The 15281-nt window shown below is 40.3% G+C and overlaps 3 protein-coding genes across 9 annotated transcripts in view; 2 read left to right on the forward strand and 1 right to left on the reverse strand.

Moving 5' to 3' along the window:
- slkb (STE20-like kinase b) overlaps positions 1–2844 on the reverse strand; it is a 24157-nt gene extending 21313 nt beyond the window's left edge. The window contains exon 1 of one of the 2 annotated variants that reach the window (XM_044346557.1): positions 2763–2844. In XM_044346557.1, the coding sequence (XP_044202492.1) occupies positions 2763–2774 (12 nt within the window). In that variant the 5' untranslated portion in view covers positions 2775–2844. Of the gene's footprint in view, positions 1–1427; positions 1581–2762 lie in introns of those variants that run through there. The other variant, XM_044346556.1, reaches the window with a different exon arrangement.
- Positions 2183–12321, forward strand: stn1 (STN1 subunit of CST complex). 4 transcript variants are annotated; one of them, XM_044346560.1, is made up of 10 exons: positions 2183–2263; positions 2787–2913; positions 5886–5981; positions 6292–6369; positions 8294–8467; positions 8842–8953; positions 10398–10548; positions 10904–11026; positions 11134–11206; positions 11562–12321. In XM_044346560.1, the coding sequence occupies exons 2-10, from the start codon at positions 2796–2798 to the stop codon at positions 11717–11719; spliced, it is 1083 nt and encodes a 360-aa protein (XP_044202495.1). In that variant the 5' UTR covers positions 2183–2263; positions 2787–2795; the 3' UTR covers positions 11720–12321. The 4 variants fall into 4 exon arrangements, with proteins under 4 accessions (XP_044202495.1, XP_044202494.1, XP_044202493.1 ...); XM_044346559.1 differs by having other exon boundaries at positions 2230–2317; XM_044346558.1 differs by lacking the exon at positions 2183–2263 and having other exon boundaries at positions 2781–2913.
- Positions 12322–13637: 1316 nt separating this feature from the next.
- The window catches only part of sh3pxd2aa (SH3 and PX domains 2Aa), a 110174-nt gene continuing 108530 nt past the window's right edge, over positions 13638–15281 (forward strand). For 2 of the 3 annotated variants that reach the window (XM_044346563.1, XM_044346564.1), the window contains exon 1: positions 13638–14544. In XM_044346563.1, coding sequence (XP_044202498.1) covers positions 14449–14544 — 96 coding nt within the window. In that variant the 5' untranslated portion in view covers positions 13638–14448. The remainder of the gene's footprint in view (positions 14545–15281) is intronic. The other variant, XM_044346565.1, reaches the window with a different exon arrangement.

The following is a 15281-nucleotide window of genomic DNA, read 5'->3' on the forward strand; positions in this document are numbered from 1 at the left end:
ACACTCTCTCCTTTGCTGTAGGTCTGAATAAGACAGCAGAACATGAGGCATGTCTTGTTAAAATGGAAATTTCTCCTGTTTGTTTTGGCTTCTCTGCAGGCAGGATGTGCTCAATGAAGTTGCCACTTCGATATGGGATGCAGCCACTTCCTGGTGACCTGCCCTTGTTCCGTGGTCAGACATACACTACATTTCAAAAACCCCCCAAACATAATCTGTTCCTCAGTACTAAAGCAGACAGATTGTGTTTTAGTATGAATCAATAAAGTGTGGGGACTATCCCAGTAATGCATTTCTGCTGTAGGGTATTACAACTGGTATGGCTCAAAGCCCAGACATATGAACATAACACTGCAATTTAATATTTATAGAGCAAGTTTTGCTTGATGCTGGAGTGCCACTACCAGTAGCACAAACGTGAACTCCTTCAATGGAATAATGAAGGTAAAGAAGGATCTGTTTCGGTACAACTCTCTTTCTTGAACAGTAAGTCTAGCTGACGTGACCCATCACTCGTTTGGAATGCTGGGAGACTGGCAACCTGTGACTAAATCATTGTGCAACAAGATTAGGCTTAATGTAAGTATCATACAAAGTAACACCAGGATGAAATCTTGGGTAAGTCGGACTATTTCAAAGTGTCCAAAAATAGTACTTGGCAACAAAGAACAAAATAGAACATGTAAACTGCTTTCATTAGCAACAGACTTCCTGGTCTTAGATTTGGTGGAGCCCTCCTGTGTGATAAAATTTACTGTCACTCATGCAAATGAAGCTTCTGGCTCTGGCTATTCATTAGGGTCAAGCTAAACAATGTCACTATTAAAATGATGACGACGAGGCTGCTTTGATACTGCGCCAGCTTTCTGAAAACATAAAGGGAAAATGATTTGGCTGGTTTGTTCAGGAGCAGACAGTATAAAAACATCATCCACCTGTATAATAAAAGTTAATTTTGCTCCTGCTTGGAATATCCGGCAGGTCAGAGATTGCTTACATTTGTGAGTAATATGACCAGGGAAATGTTAACGTTGGTAAATTCACAGCTTTGCTTTCCAATAAGACCAGTTGGTGAAGAAATCACTTTCCTGCTCTGTGTGGGTCTGCTGATATTTAGTACTCTGTCACATGTAGACCCACCTCATAGGCAGAGGGGTTAGACAAGCATGTTGGATGACCATGGAGAGGGACCTCAACAGTCATATTTGACACCGCCTCTGTCACAGAACTGGTGTATTGGTTAAAGATGGTGGGTGGGTCAGAGCAATACAACACTGATGTGACACTGCTGGCACGTTGTGTCAGGCTTCAAAAGAGGGTTGCTGCATATGAAGAGGTTACAAAAGACTAGCCCACATGAAGAAAACACAAGGCAGGTACAATATTGAAAAGAGAAGAAAGACAGCTCTGAATGAGACATTACCTACCTTGTACACTTTCCCAAAGGCTCCATCTCCCAATTCACCAACAATGTCCCATATTTCTTCTGGATTTTCATCTCTGCGGACGTGTTCATATTGTTTCTTCTTCTTCTCAGCTCCCAATTTAAATATTTTACGGAAATTAAAAAATGACATACTGAATCCTGTGTCATTCAACTTAGAAAGTTGACAATGGAATTGAAAGTAGTATCTATTTCCTTGTGTAGTTTACTTTAAGTCTTAGGAATAACATATATCCCGAGGCAAAACGTTGACGTTAGTTATAAATATCCGTTTGGTCAGCACACAATGTAACGTTAGCTTTAGTAACAGTCAGGATCAAAACCTAGCTTAGCCTTTGACACTGTTCTGACCAGTCCACAGAATAGCTCTTTCGCACATCATGAGTCATTGTTAACCCCTAAACTAATAACTAAATGTTACCCTAGATGTGTCCTAGCATCGAAAATCCGTCCAAACGATACTTTATTTTAAGGAAAAGTAGTACGGGAAGACCGTCGTTGTTCCAACTCCTGACGACCCACTGGCCCGACAACCCTGTAGGGTTTTCCTCAACCAAAAGAAAAAAAAGATGAGTAAGGCGTCCTTCCAAATAGTTGTATTCCGCAGAATAAATTCATTAGTTTCCCTGAGGATAAAAACTGGTACCGCTACAGCTCGTCGGTACATTAACATTCGCCAAAACAGTAAAAACAGTCATCTTTCCTTAGTGTGTGGACGGCTTTAGTAATCTAGCGGATTTAGTGTCGCCGCGCGTTCACGCGTGCGCGCGGCTGCACTTCTTTCTCTCTCCGTGCTCCTCGTGTTTGACAGTCGGCGGGGTAATTTCAGTCTTCTGCTGCCCTCGTCTGTATGGGAGACCAAACACAACTCATGTAGGAGACGTTCAAACTATTCGTGTTGAAACTGCAACATATTTTGAACGAGTAAACGGGCTACCATACTGTGTATTACTTGTTTGGTGATGCGGCATTGTTTCCATCCAGCACCGTTGCCTCAGTACACAGAATCGTCAGAGTCCTTTGTGTCCGTCAAACTACATATCCCATATACCATTGCGAAACATGGACGCGCCGTACAGATAGTAAAAATGCAAATACAACTTTTATTAACGCTAAACGTAGAAATATTTTAACGCAACTGTAACCATTCTAAAAGTATACAGACTTTGCCCAGTCACCGTCAACTACACATAAATGTTTAATAAGTGATAATAGGGCGTCACGTGACCAATACTTGTGTTCTCATAACACTCCGCAGCAGCTAGCTTACTTTCTTGTCAGCCACACAAAGGCAAACACAAAAGGGTAAGAAGTCTACCTTTGCTTTCATGATGACATGCAGGCAGCTACGATGGATCCCGTGGAAGAGCCCCCATCCATGTTGTGGGGACTGGACCCGATCTTTTCTGCTTTCGCCAGGCTGTATGTCAGAGACATCCTACAGATGACAGAGTCCATCCAGGTGCCAGGTAACGTTAATGATACCTAACTTATAGAAATACAACAGTATGCTTGGTCTTTACTTTTGAACATTCACAAGTAACATTACACCAACAGCTAGCATTAACTAAACATTAGATATAGTATTACCAAACTTAAAACTGGCTTACAAACTGTAGCAAGTTTGATGTTAGCTAGTAAACTCTCTTTGTTATGGAATAAAATTAGGGTCATATGTATTGTAGCTGTATATCACCATATCTGAATGTGTGAAAACATCTTGTATGAATACATTCAAATGTGTGAGTGTGTAAAAACGCTTTGATTTAATTTTTTATCTGTAAGTAGATCTGTAGCTGTGCATGGCATTTTAGGAACAAATGAAAAAGATTCGCACAGATACTTTACAATGTGTGAGTGCATAAAGATTTGCACAAAGTTTTGCAGTTACAAAAAAGGTTTGCAGTTGCACATCTATCTGTTTGTGGGTGGAAAAGGTTCACACAGAACTTAATTGTATGTGTAAATCCCAAGTTTACAGCCGTGAATCAAATCGCAAGTGCAAATCGAACCTACCAGAACAAATACTTTAGTTTATAGTTAACAAGTGATCCATCACCAATCGTCGTTATGGTAAATTGTTGTTTTTTTCCAATTGAGTTTAGTATTCAGTATCTCTGTTAAAGAGTCTGCTGACAGCTTCATTTTCACTGACACCCTTGGAGCAAAAGTCCCTCATGCTGTGCTTTTTGGTGAAGTGCTCACCAGCAAATGCTCTTCCTTTGTCTGGGACATGTAGGTTTGATTTGAACTTGTAGATTTGATTCATAGCTGTAAACTTGGGATTCACACATACAATTGAGTTCTGTATGAACTTTTTTCACCCACAAACATAGATGTGTAACTGCAAACCTGGAAATTATTCTTGCAAATCTTTTTCATTTGTTCACAAAATGTGATGCACAGCTACAGATCTCCTTATAGATTCAATCTATTTGTTCAGATATTTTTTACACGTTCAAACATTTGAATTAATTTTATCAAAACATTTTTACACATTCACACATTTGAATGTACTCCAAAAATGTACTACATAATGTTTTCACACATTCAGATATGGTGATAAACAGCTACAATACTTATGACCCTAATTTCATTCCATATCTTGTACGTTCATACTTTTACTTAGCAAAGCATAACTAGACGTCTTGATGTTTTTTTTTATCTGTCATGGCGTGGCTATAACTTATATGCTGTTTTTGTTGTATTTCATACTGTTAATCTTTAAAACATGGATTGAATAGGAAATGAGTGTTTTTTTTAACTTGATAAATGTTATATCAACAGGTAGATATAACGTTATATCCATTTCTAAACCTCTAATCGTGAGGCTCACAAAGATAAGAATTGATGAGCATGTACCTTTCTTTCCAGGGAAACAAACATATTTTGCACAGAAAGGAGATAATAACAAAGAAGGAAAATAAATCTATCAATCAGATTTTGATTATATATGACTCATCTCAGGATAAACCATGTGGTGCCCTGTCATGCATCCTGACTGAAAAATTGACTCAAATGTTTTGACCTGGTGACTGATGCCTGATGTTGACACCAAAACCTAGGGATGCATGATATTGCTGATTTTGCCGATATCCGATATGCCGATACCAATTGTGGCCGATTGCCGATACCGATATATGCACATTTTTTTTTCCAGCTGGCTGAGGAGACTATTATGCATGCAAGCATAGATTGTACTAAGTATGATCAAGAAAGACAATATGTGAAGGAAGAATTTAGGAAGACTGGAGTTCAGTATAAAGAGAATGTATATGTATGTGTGTGTGATATGTGTATAAAATGTATAGAGTTCTATTTATACATCCATGCCCCCAAACCAAGCCCTCAGGAACAGCGCCAATGTGAGGCCAATTTGACATAGTGGCCAAACCGTGTAATTACAATGTCACTTGACGCTATCGGGCCCAAAAAGACTTTTTTCCATAGACTTAAATTGTGAAAGAGACGTCCGTAAATCAGCGCATAATTTTTTCTGAGCATCACAACCCCCGTGAAATGACTCGTCTCACTGTCAGGATTTGATTCATTCGGTCCGATCACATTTCGAAAGCCTAAAAGAGCACCACGATTGAATTGTTTTTATCCCCATTCAAGTTAGCCGGAGGGCTAAACCGGAAGTAGTCGGTTCGGCCGGCGAAAGCCACTAGTGCGCTAGCTCTATGGGTCCAATGATCCCGGAAGATCCGGGTAATTTTAAAGTCAAACTTTTTTGGCTTCATGCGCCACTGAGCAACTTTCATTGGAGTGAACGGGGCCCCGCCTCCGACGCTGTATCCAGTTCTCTTTATACATCCATGCCCCAAACAGAGTAGTATATCCTGTCAGCCGAGATGTTTCCTATCTGTGCATCCGAACGCCGCAGCACCTCGACGGTCCGTTTCACCCTGACGGTCCCAGTGCTTCATCCACAGGCTTCACTTCACTCAAGCTGCCCGTCAGACTCGCTGCTTCTTCACACTTTAACCTGAATAACAAACCGGGGCTCGGTGCTCCGGTTGGATCCACATGGAGAGCCGGGGCTAACGGGCTAACGTTAGCTGAGAGGCTAGCGGAGCGTTAGCTGCAGCATGACTGGAGGGAAGCACAGTCAGCTAGCCTCTGCTAGCCTGCCAGCTGACGTTAGCCCCGGCTCTCCATGTGGAACCAACCGGAGCAGCGAGCTCCGGTTTGTTATTCGGACGGGGTACCGGGACCTTCGGGGTGAAACAGTCCGTGGAGGGAAGCACAGTCAGGCGGTGGAGGAGAAGGCGACATATTGGCCTCTCATAATCGGCAGAATTCCCCGATGCCGATATTCCATTTTAGAGCTTTTATCGGCCGATACCGATGACGTTCCGATAATATCGTGCATCCCTACCAAAAACAGTTGATGCTTTGAGAATATTTGTTTTGTTCTGTACCCACAAATGTCTCACAGGTATTTACTTCTACAACTTACATCCGATCTATAAAGTTGATGTGCTTGGGACTGTGGTGTACAAGAGGGAAAGAGATGACTTCTTCTGTTATGGAGGTAATCTTGCTGCGCCCCTGTGTGTAACAAAAATATGTTTTTTTATATGTCAGCAACCGCTGGCAAGTATTGTATCAGTTACGTACTCATGTAAATAATAAGTGTGGTATCACTGTGAATGCTGCACTATGGCAGAACAGTGATGTCATTGCATATTATGGATTAAACGTTAGGAATGTCTTCATCTGTGACAATATCCCAGTTTTTGTTTTTCAGGCCTAAATATAACATAGCTTTGACTTCCCAATCTCCTCACAAGCAAATACATCTTCTGATCTTTCATCTGTCTGATCTTTCCTTCTGTTCACAGTGGATGATGGCACTGGTGTTATAAACTGTCTGTGTTGGAAAAATGACCTAATGAAAGAGGAGGCGGATCCTGATAAATGTGAGTTTGCGTGTGTATGAATCTCAGTATTAGCATGGTTGTATATAATCTCTGCATTAGGCACCAGAAGTTACAGAAATAGATTGAGTTTGCCAGATCACTGCACACTGACTGAAAGAACAATGATATGTGCACTGATACTAATTAACATGAGTTCAGTCACAGCGTTGACTATCTTGGCTTGCTGCTTAGTTTGTCAGAGCACTATGTAGCAGATGCTCTTCCAATATATTATTACATATTAAATAGTTTGAGCCTTATGGCATCCTTCTAACTTAAGTTGTCATGTAAGTAACAGACAGGCATCTTGTCAGTATTGCTAAATGAAGTTTTACTACTGCAATGTTGCCTAACGTTTGTGCCATATATATGGCACTTTCTAATGAATGACAGTAAACTTGTGACCCCTTGTCAAAGATTATATATTTTATGTGCTATGAGCACTTGAAGCAAAGAATGATTTATACCATGTCAGATTTTTATTGTGAATCTTTTTATAAACCTGAAGAGGTAAAACTATCCAGTATCCCACAACAAAATTAGACAAATATCTGAAAAAGCAAACTAATCTTTTGTAACAGAAATGTTATTTTTCATCTTTCTTAACTTATCATCTCATGACCCTCAGATCTATTTTGTGACTCCCTGGGGCGTCCCATAACTATTGTACTGCTATATAGTTTTTTGTCTTAAAGGTACCCAGTGGAGTTTTCTTGTGAACATGCACACTTATGTTAACATTCAGTGTTTCTCACCCAAACTTTTTGTGTGTTTCCCCGAAGCCTGTTAAATGCATTTCTTTATATAGCCTTTTTTTAATATTTTGAAACAATGGTTTACATCCATGTTTACATTGGCTAGCATAGCTAGCAATCTTCTTGCTAAGTTTCTTGGCACACTATTGTCTCCAGTCATCAATCAATGCAATAGTATGCTCTACTAGCGTTCTTGAGCAAGTGGTAGTAGGCATGAAATACACACAAAACAGAGACCCGCCAATTAAGTCATTGCTTCACAGTGCCACTCTTCAATTCACTTTTTATTTATATAGCATCAATTTATAACAAAAGTTATCTCAGGCCACTGGTTGTCAAAAACGTCACAGGGTAACTATTAACATACAGTTAAAAAAACCCTTTTACTTCTTCTGAACTTAAACTCATACAATGAATCATCTTTCTAATGTTATTTGCAGCAACATTTCATTGGTGCCTAGATGCTGGAATTCTGCGTACTGTAGTTTGAAGCAAGATGTTTGGGTGGGTCACAACACCCACCCACCCAAACATCCCCACATCCCTGTGTTCTGTTAAACCTGCATTAGTATATTTTTTGGCCATTTGGGGGCAGTGTAACATGATACAACATCTGATATATAATCACCTTAAAAAAGTTTTAATGGTGAACATGTTAGCAAATAAGTGCCTCTTGACACATCCAATGGACATGTAGCTACATTAGCATGAATTTGATTATATTACTGGCCACCTGATGATTTTAAGTCCAATATTCACTCTCCTTACAGCTCAATTTTTCGCTTCATCACTCCTGGGAAACTTATGAGCTTGTTTTACTTGCTAGATGCTCCACAGTTTCTTTTACATGCTCACCTGTTGCTAACTTTGCTAGGTAGCGTACAGCGAGTTTATCTGAGCTTTTTCACTGAAGACGAAGTACATGAGAGCATCAGTTTGTAAGCTGGAAAACCAAAACAATTAGCTGAAGAATGATTTGAATGAATGAAAGGAACTGCAGAATTGAGTTTGTTACTATAAGCAACACCTTTCACATTGCACATCTTTCATTGATTATTTATTTTTTTTCCGTAAAGAGATTTGTAAACATTTTGAAAGGTTGATCTGTAATTGATTATTAATCACAGAAAACCACTGTGTAATACCCTCTGTTATTTTGTTATCTCCAGCGGGGGGGAAACTCAGTGATGGAGCTCAGGGAGGCTTCAACCCCGTTGCTGAGCTGAAAAAGCTGAAACAGGCCCAGCAGAGTCGCTGCCGCCTGGAGATCGGAGAGCTGCTCCGAGTCAGAGGACCAGTGAAGACGTCGAGACAACAGAGAGAAATCATGGCCTCCACCTACTGTGAGTGCAGAGCTCCCTCTTTTTTTTCTGCAGCCCACAGTGGCAGCTTGATCCTAAAATTCACTGTCTACTTTTATAGTTTCACCAAGCAGTTACATTAAAAAAAAAAGAAAAAAGGATAAAACAAATATCCAAGCCTTAACTGATGGCTGCATGCATTATTTCACACAGTCCACTGCCCACACACACTTGAAATGCCTAGCAAGGACATTCTTTATTCTAGCACTGCAGTCTCATTTCATGATGCCCCACAGGTCTCTCTATTTCACACACGTACACAACCACAAACCGCACATTCTTTATACGAGAGTACATGCCAGCTCCATCCTCTGGCCATTCATCATGTGCGTATCTGTGTCGGTGTGTGTTCCCAGATAAAGTGAATGACCCAGTGATGGCGTTCCAGATAGCATGGATGATGGAGGTTCCTCAGCTCTACAGACAGTGCTATGACAAACCACTCCAGCTGCAACCTAATGCCACAAGGTACAGCGATTCATCCCTCATCACAGCAGATTACAACACACCCTAATCCAAACAACCAGTGTGTTCAAGGAGTCCAGAGTTTATCCCAAAATCTATTTTTTTGTGGGGTGGAAATGGCCCTGAAACAGCATTTAGAGGTCATGACACTAAAACCTTTCACTGAAACCGATGAAAATTCTTGCCTGTTAATGCTCATCCTTGTTGTACATAGAAACACTTAAGTCTGGGGTTTGTCCCAGTTGTGTGTACATGTCTCGTCATGCGCAACAACGGGACTGATTCAGTAGTGATTGTGTGGATGTTGACAGGTTGTAAAGTTAGAAACAGAAGTCAATCATATTTAAAAGATGCATGAATTTCCATGTACAATAAATAGTGATAAATAAACGATTTTTTTTTTGCCACAATAGCAGTTATGCCAATGTTGGTTGGTCATTCAGTCTGTCCATCACTTAAGTCCAGACTGAAATATCTCAACAACTACTGGATGGATTGCCATGAAATGTTATACAGACATGTGTGGTGCCCAGACAGTGAGTTCTACTGACTTTGGTGACCCTCTTACTTTTCATATAGTGCCTTCAGCAGGTCAAACTTTTCACTTATGCAGTGAAATATTATTATTTAATTAATTAATCTCACTATTGAATTAATTAATCTGATTGCCGTCTAATTGGGTACAGACATTTCATCTAAGTTTTAATTTTTCCAATAATTTGGTTAAGACCTAATACCTGCAAAACATTACCTTCAGCCTCAGCTGTACTGCACTTTGTGTGTAGTGCCAATTAGCAAATGCTAGCATGCTAATATGCTACACTAAGATGCTGAATTTACATATTATACATATTAGTGAGCTGACATTTTAGCATTTAGCCAGACAGAGCCTCTAGTGTGGCAGATGTTTAGTCTTGTTTAATAGCACCTGGTCACAGAATGCACTTGACAGGAAACAACTCTCAGTGAAGTACAGTAGTATATACATTAAAAAAAACTGTTCAAGTGACATATTGGAAACTTAAGTGCAACACACACTGGCTGCGTCACTTACAATAGCATTATGTAATTTGACGAGTGCCACCTGACACCTATAGTGATATGTGTTGCCCTTTTAGAATTTCATTCTTTATTTGTATTGCAAGATGAGGTAAAACATATACTCCAGGTAGTGGAGTATATGCAATACTGTATTGAAGTGCTGTGCACGTGTTGATATACAGTTTTTATTTTAACATGGAATAACCATAGAATCTGCAGTTTTTAATATACATACATAAGGAGAAAGCAACAACTAAGCAAACAATCTAATTTGCATCCTGGATAAATTATGAAATAAAGGAATAGTAATAAACTTATCATATCACTGGCTTTTTGTCAATGTCATATCATTGACAGCAATATCACAGTATAAAGTGTAGTTGCTAATTTTTTGTCTGCTTTTCAGTGACTCAGCCGTCAGTTCCCTCTGCAAGGCAACAAATATCATCAAGGATTTCTTTAAGCAGAGGTCAGTGACCAGGTTCAGACCCTACGATGTGCAGGACCTCCTGCAGCCTCTGATCTCCAGCCAGCCTCAAACAGCTTCAGCAGACCAGGTAACGCCATATTATTTTAACATGGGAACCATTTCTTTTTGAAGGTGTTGTGTTTGGAAGAAATGAAAATCAAACGACAGACTTTGTTTGAATGGTCCTTATCAGATGTAGATGATGAATGAACAAAATGAATACAGTGAGGATTTGAGTTGTAGTCTAAAAGACGTGTATTATTTAATACCGTTGGCGTTATTGACAATATTAACAGAGATGATTTAACTATTAAAGCTGTTGGAAATGCTACCTACATTTCTTGGTACATCTTGATTTTTGGGGTGTGTGTCTTCAAAAAATATTTAGCTAATGCATGTGTCATTTAAAAACGTTTGTAACATGGCCCTCTGTTGCTGTTTAGGAGCCTGTGGCAGGTCCATCTGCATGCCAGCAGCTACGCCAGCTTCTTAAAGAAGCCCTGCAAATTTTACAGGACGACGGCATGGTGTACCGCAAGGTCAAGTCGCAGGATGAAGTCTATTATGTAAGAAACAGCAAAGATATCTCGAATGAATTCTTCCCACTTCTGCAGGGGATTATTGTGGGGATTCATTGCGGATGTGTGTCTGTTGGATGCTGTTGTCTCATTAGGTGACTGCGCAGGATAAAGACCTACTTATAGCTGTAAAAGACATTATCAGGGAGGACTCAAAGAGAGAGAAGTGTAAGTAGACTTTATGTTGGCTCTAAATCAAGTATTAAGATTTCTAATTTTGAACTACTGCAGTTTGATCTGAGGGACATTCTTCTTTGAGACACAGTGTGTGAAGTATGGCAGTAATCATTCAGTTGCTTGTCAAAGATCAAATTAGCACAACAATTACATGTTTCTTGTTAATCACCTCTTCATTTAGGGGCTTAATTTCTATCGTATGCCTAATCCTTTTTGTGATACTACTGTAAGATGTTACATTTAATAAAGGGTGTTTTCTCAAACCCTCCTTGCTTCTGATGATCTAACCTTGCTTTGCATGACCACATACCTGTGTGCTGACAGCTATTTCCTCCTGCGTTTGTAGATGCAGAGAAGGGTTGTCATATCCTGCACATCCTGTCTGCAGTGAGACAGCACTACAGCCTCAACGTGAGCAAAGCAGCGCTGGAGCTCGTCCTCAAATCACTGGAGTGTAACAGTGACATCGTCAGCACCAGTGACAACCATTATACTGTGTTTTAACATGAGCGCAGTGGGGTTGGGGAATGCAGCATCACTGTACATACAGTACTGTGTGTACTATGGCTTTTTGCTCCAAAATGTGAGCGTCCAGTTAGTTTGAGTAAATCATGCTTTTCTATTTTTTTGTTCATCATGAATATTGTTAAATATTGCACTTGCCAACCTTACCCGAACACCACATTTGCTGTTGTATTTTATTTTACTACTGTATGTAAGCGTGCTAAGGTTAAATATTAAGTTTAATTTAAATGTATTTGAAAGCCATGTCTAAGAAGATAGACATCAGGGAAGCTTTTAAAACCACTGTGCACTCCACTCTTATAAATATGTATGATAGTTTGATAACTTTTTTCAAGTCATTAATTAAATTGGCAAAATTATATGTTGTCAGTCGTTAGCAATTGCTCTGCTTGACCATAGCTGTAAATAAATAACAGACCAGGCAACAAAAGACTGCTGGATTAACCTGCTAGGAGACAAAAATGAGCTGCTGGGGCCCCCTTACCCCTCCCGTTACTCTTACTCCTTGTCCAATGTGTGCAGCCTTTCTCTTTTCTTTTTGTATCTTTTAATGACATTTACCTCAGGAAAATTAAAACAAAACAAAAAAAAGGCCAAGAAACAGCAATATACGACATTTCCCCCTTATCCCTTTATCCACCTTTACCCAAAGCACATTTCATCTCTATCAAACTGATGCCCCTACTCTGGCCAGACAAACAAAAACTACGTGAGACAATCATGCAAGACAAATTGTGTCAAGTAATGATAAATATTTTAATTTTGAAATACATTTTAACGTGTCATCTGTCTTAAAAAAAAGGGCCGTTTTAAGAACATACCGTATGATTTCAATACACAACATAGACCAATATGTCACATTCATATGTGGTTATAATGTTAAAATACATGAATAAAAGCCTGAATGCATCACATATACACAAATATTTTACCTTACTCATGCCAGGTATGTGACATGTATATCCAGATATAACATTTACATATACACACACACACATACACATACATATATGTATATAGGACACATAGATACATACAAACACATTTAAAACCCTGACTTAAAATCACCCCTGAAAGGCTTTAAATACCAGCTGATATAAGAAGGACAGGGTTAACTTGCTAGGAGGGCCAGGGGCAAAAAGTAACCCCCCAATGATCCCCAACTTAGTTTGGTTATAACTTGATAAAATACTATTTTTAAGTGCAAATGCAGGGGTCAACATAAAGCTCTTTCCACTTCAGTTTATATTAATTAAACCAACCAGAGGTTTGCTGCCCTGGGGCAGCTGTTTAAGGGGGACCCTAATGGTCTGGAGCTCCAGGCCAGTTGCCTGCTTTATTCAGCTAGTAATTCAGCCTCCTATGTTCACATGTGAATATTCAATTAAATGATCACAAAGCAGTTGACACACTAATCCTGGAGCTTTCAGGGTCCCTGGAGTTCTGGGGCCCCAGGGGCAGCTGCCCTGTTTGAACTCTAGCCTTGAGCTCATGGTTATAGTAAAGTCAGTAGTATAAAAGGTTTTCACAAGTAATTTAAAAGATTGTCTTGATGCTGTGAAAAAAAAGGATCTACTCTGTGCCTCTAATCGGATCCATTTTATGAAATAAATAAAAAGGAGAAAAGGAAAAAGTCTCCCCTCTATATGGGCATGTTTACAGTGATGCATGTGTTGCTGTGTGCACAGGGGGGCAGTGTTTAGTCGTTAATTGGCCCTCTCTCATAGAACAGGCTGCAGCTGATTGGTCGCCTGTGAAACATCTGTATCCATAGTTCTAGTTGATCGCGTCTCCGGCCAGAAAGCTGCTCATGACTGCATGACTCATGTGAGTGCCTGCAGAGTGTGAACAAACTGATAAGAAGCTCCACTGTCACGCTGCCCTCCATAGTCCAGAGACCATTTAAATGAATCACCCACAGCTTGTGCTGAACTCAGGCCTATGTCGTGCTAGATATTTGAAACATACAGTATATTAGATGCCACATTCTTTTAAAGCAAGGAGGAAAAGTTATGGGGCCCCAAAGGAAGACGAATGAATGAGCACATTGATTAACCGAGTGAATGCGCTGACTGTCGGTCGGTTACAAACGTATTATGTCACAAAGAAGCACATGTCTTGTCGAAGAAGGCAAAGCAAAATATTTTTTTCTTGAGAGCTTTATTCCAAGTGGCCCTGAGGACGTGTGTGAAGCCCATCCCACTCCTTCCCCTAAATCCACTGCGCCTGCTGTAACACAGGAGGCGTTTGGCGCTGGATTTGCCGGCTACCTAACATTCAGCCAGCCTCTGTGAAATCCAGGTATGCAGATGCCCTTTATGTAGGCGTACCGCTGCAGACACAAAGGAACTCGCTTCACTTTTTTTCTATTTTAAGGTGACCGCCTTCACCAGCGCGTCCCTCGCCGCTGGCCAGCCTGTGTGGCTGTAGGCAGCGTGAACATCGCTCTTTTCCTGGATATTCGGCTGTGTGTATTTCATTGAGAGCGGCCAACACAGGCTCAGATGGACTATTGATAAGTTTTTAATCAGATTGATGGTCGTTGCGTCAACGGAGGGAAGTCGGAGCTGCCAAATTGGCCGCGATCGAGCTGATCTCTTAATGGACCGCTGAATTGTTAAATGACACGGCGATGAATGTTGTGATTTCTCTCCCGTGATACAAGATAGCTTATCCGGAGCTGCAGCAGCTGCCTGCCTGTCGCTTTTATGCATAGCCTTTGCAGGGTCAAGATGCAGTTTCGGACTGTGCTGGACGTGAAAGTCGTGGACGTGGAGAAGAGGCGCAATCCGTCTAAACACTACGTGAGTTGCCTGGCTCATCTTCATCCATGTCACCTTTATTCCCACCTTGTCCCATTCAGATTTGTCAGCGGGGTCTCTCTCTGGCCTGTTCACAGTCACAGCGTGACATCTAAACGCTGCATTTTGTTCACTAAATGTAGCCTAGCTGCTGTGTTAAGACCACAGCTAAACGAAGATCAGTTGGACTCTTGTTCTGTAATGTACCAGCCTTTAAACAACAATCCTACAGCAGTATTAGCTAACTTGCACAGCATTTTAACAGACATAGTTCATTATCATAGGTGAGCTGTCATAACTGTGTTCCAATCAAAGCACTGTAACCTGCTAAATGCAGGTTATCTTCAGATATTGATGAAGCAGTCATGTTTGAAGTCAATGCTTTGTTGCACCTTTGTGGCTTATTTGCATGCAGTAGTTGTGTTTAGGGTAAAGCCATCAAACATTAGAGGGATTTCATTATTTTCACCAAATGACCAGGCTCATGCAATGCCAGCCAACCGGTATTTTTTGCATTGGATTGTAAGGTGGAAGCAAAACTTCCACAGCCAGACACTCATTCCAGCCTCACAGCATTTCTTCCAGTGAATTTCTACATAGAACATTTCATTGATTTGAAACTAAAGCTACAGTATAACCTCTAACGTCTTGTAAATGTCACAAACTCAAATAACAACAACACATAAACGGGATATGATATCAAATTATTCAATTATACTGCACTTACAGGCTGTCACACC

This window comes from Thunnus albacares, chromosome 3, assembly GCF_914725855.1.
Source record: "Thunnus albacares chromosome 3, fThuAlb1.1, whole genome shotgun sequence".
NCBI lineage: Eukaryota > Metazoa > Chordata > Actinopteri > Scombriformes > Scombridae > Thunnus > Thunnus albacares.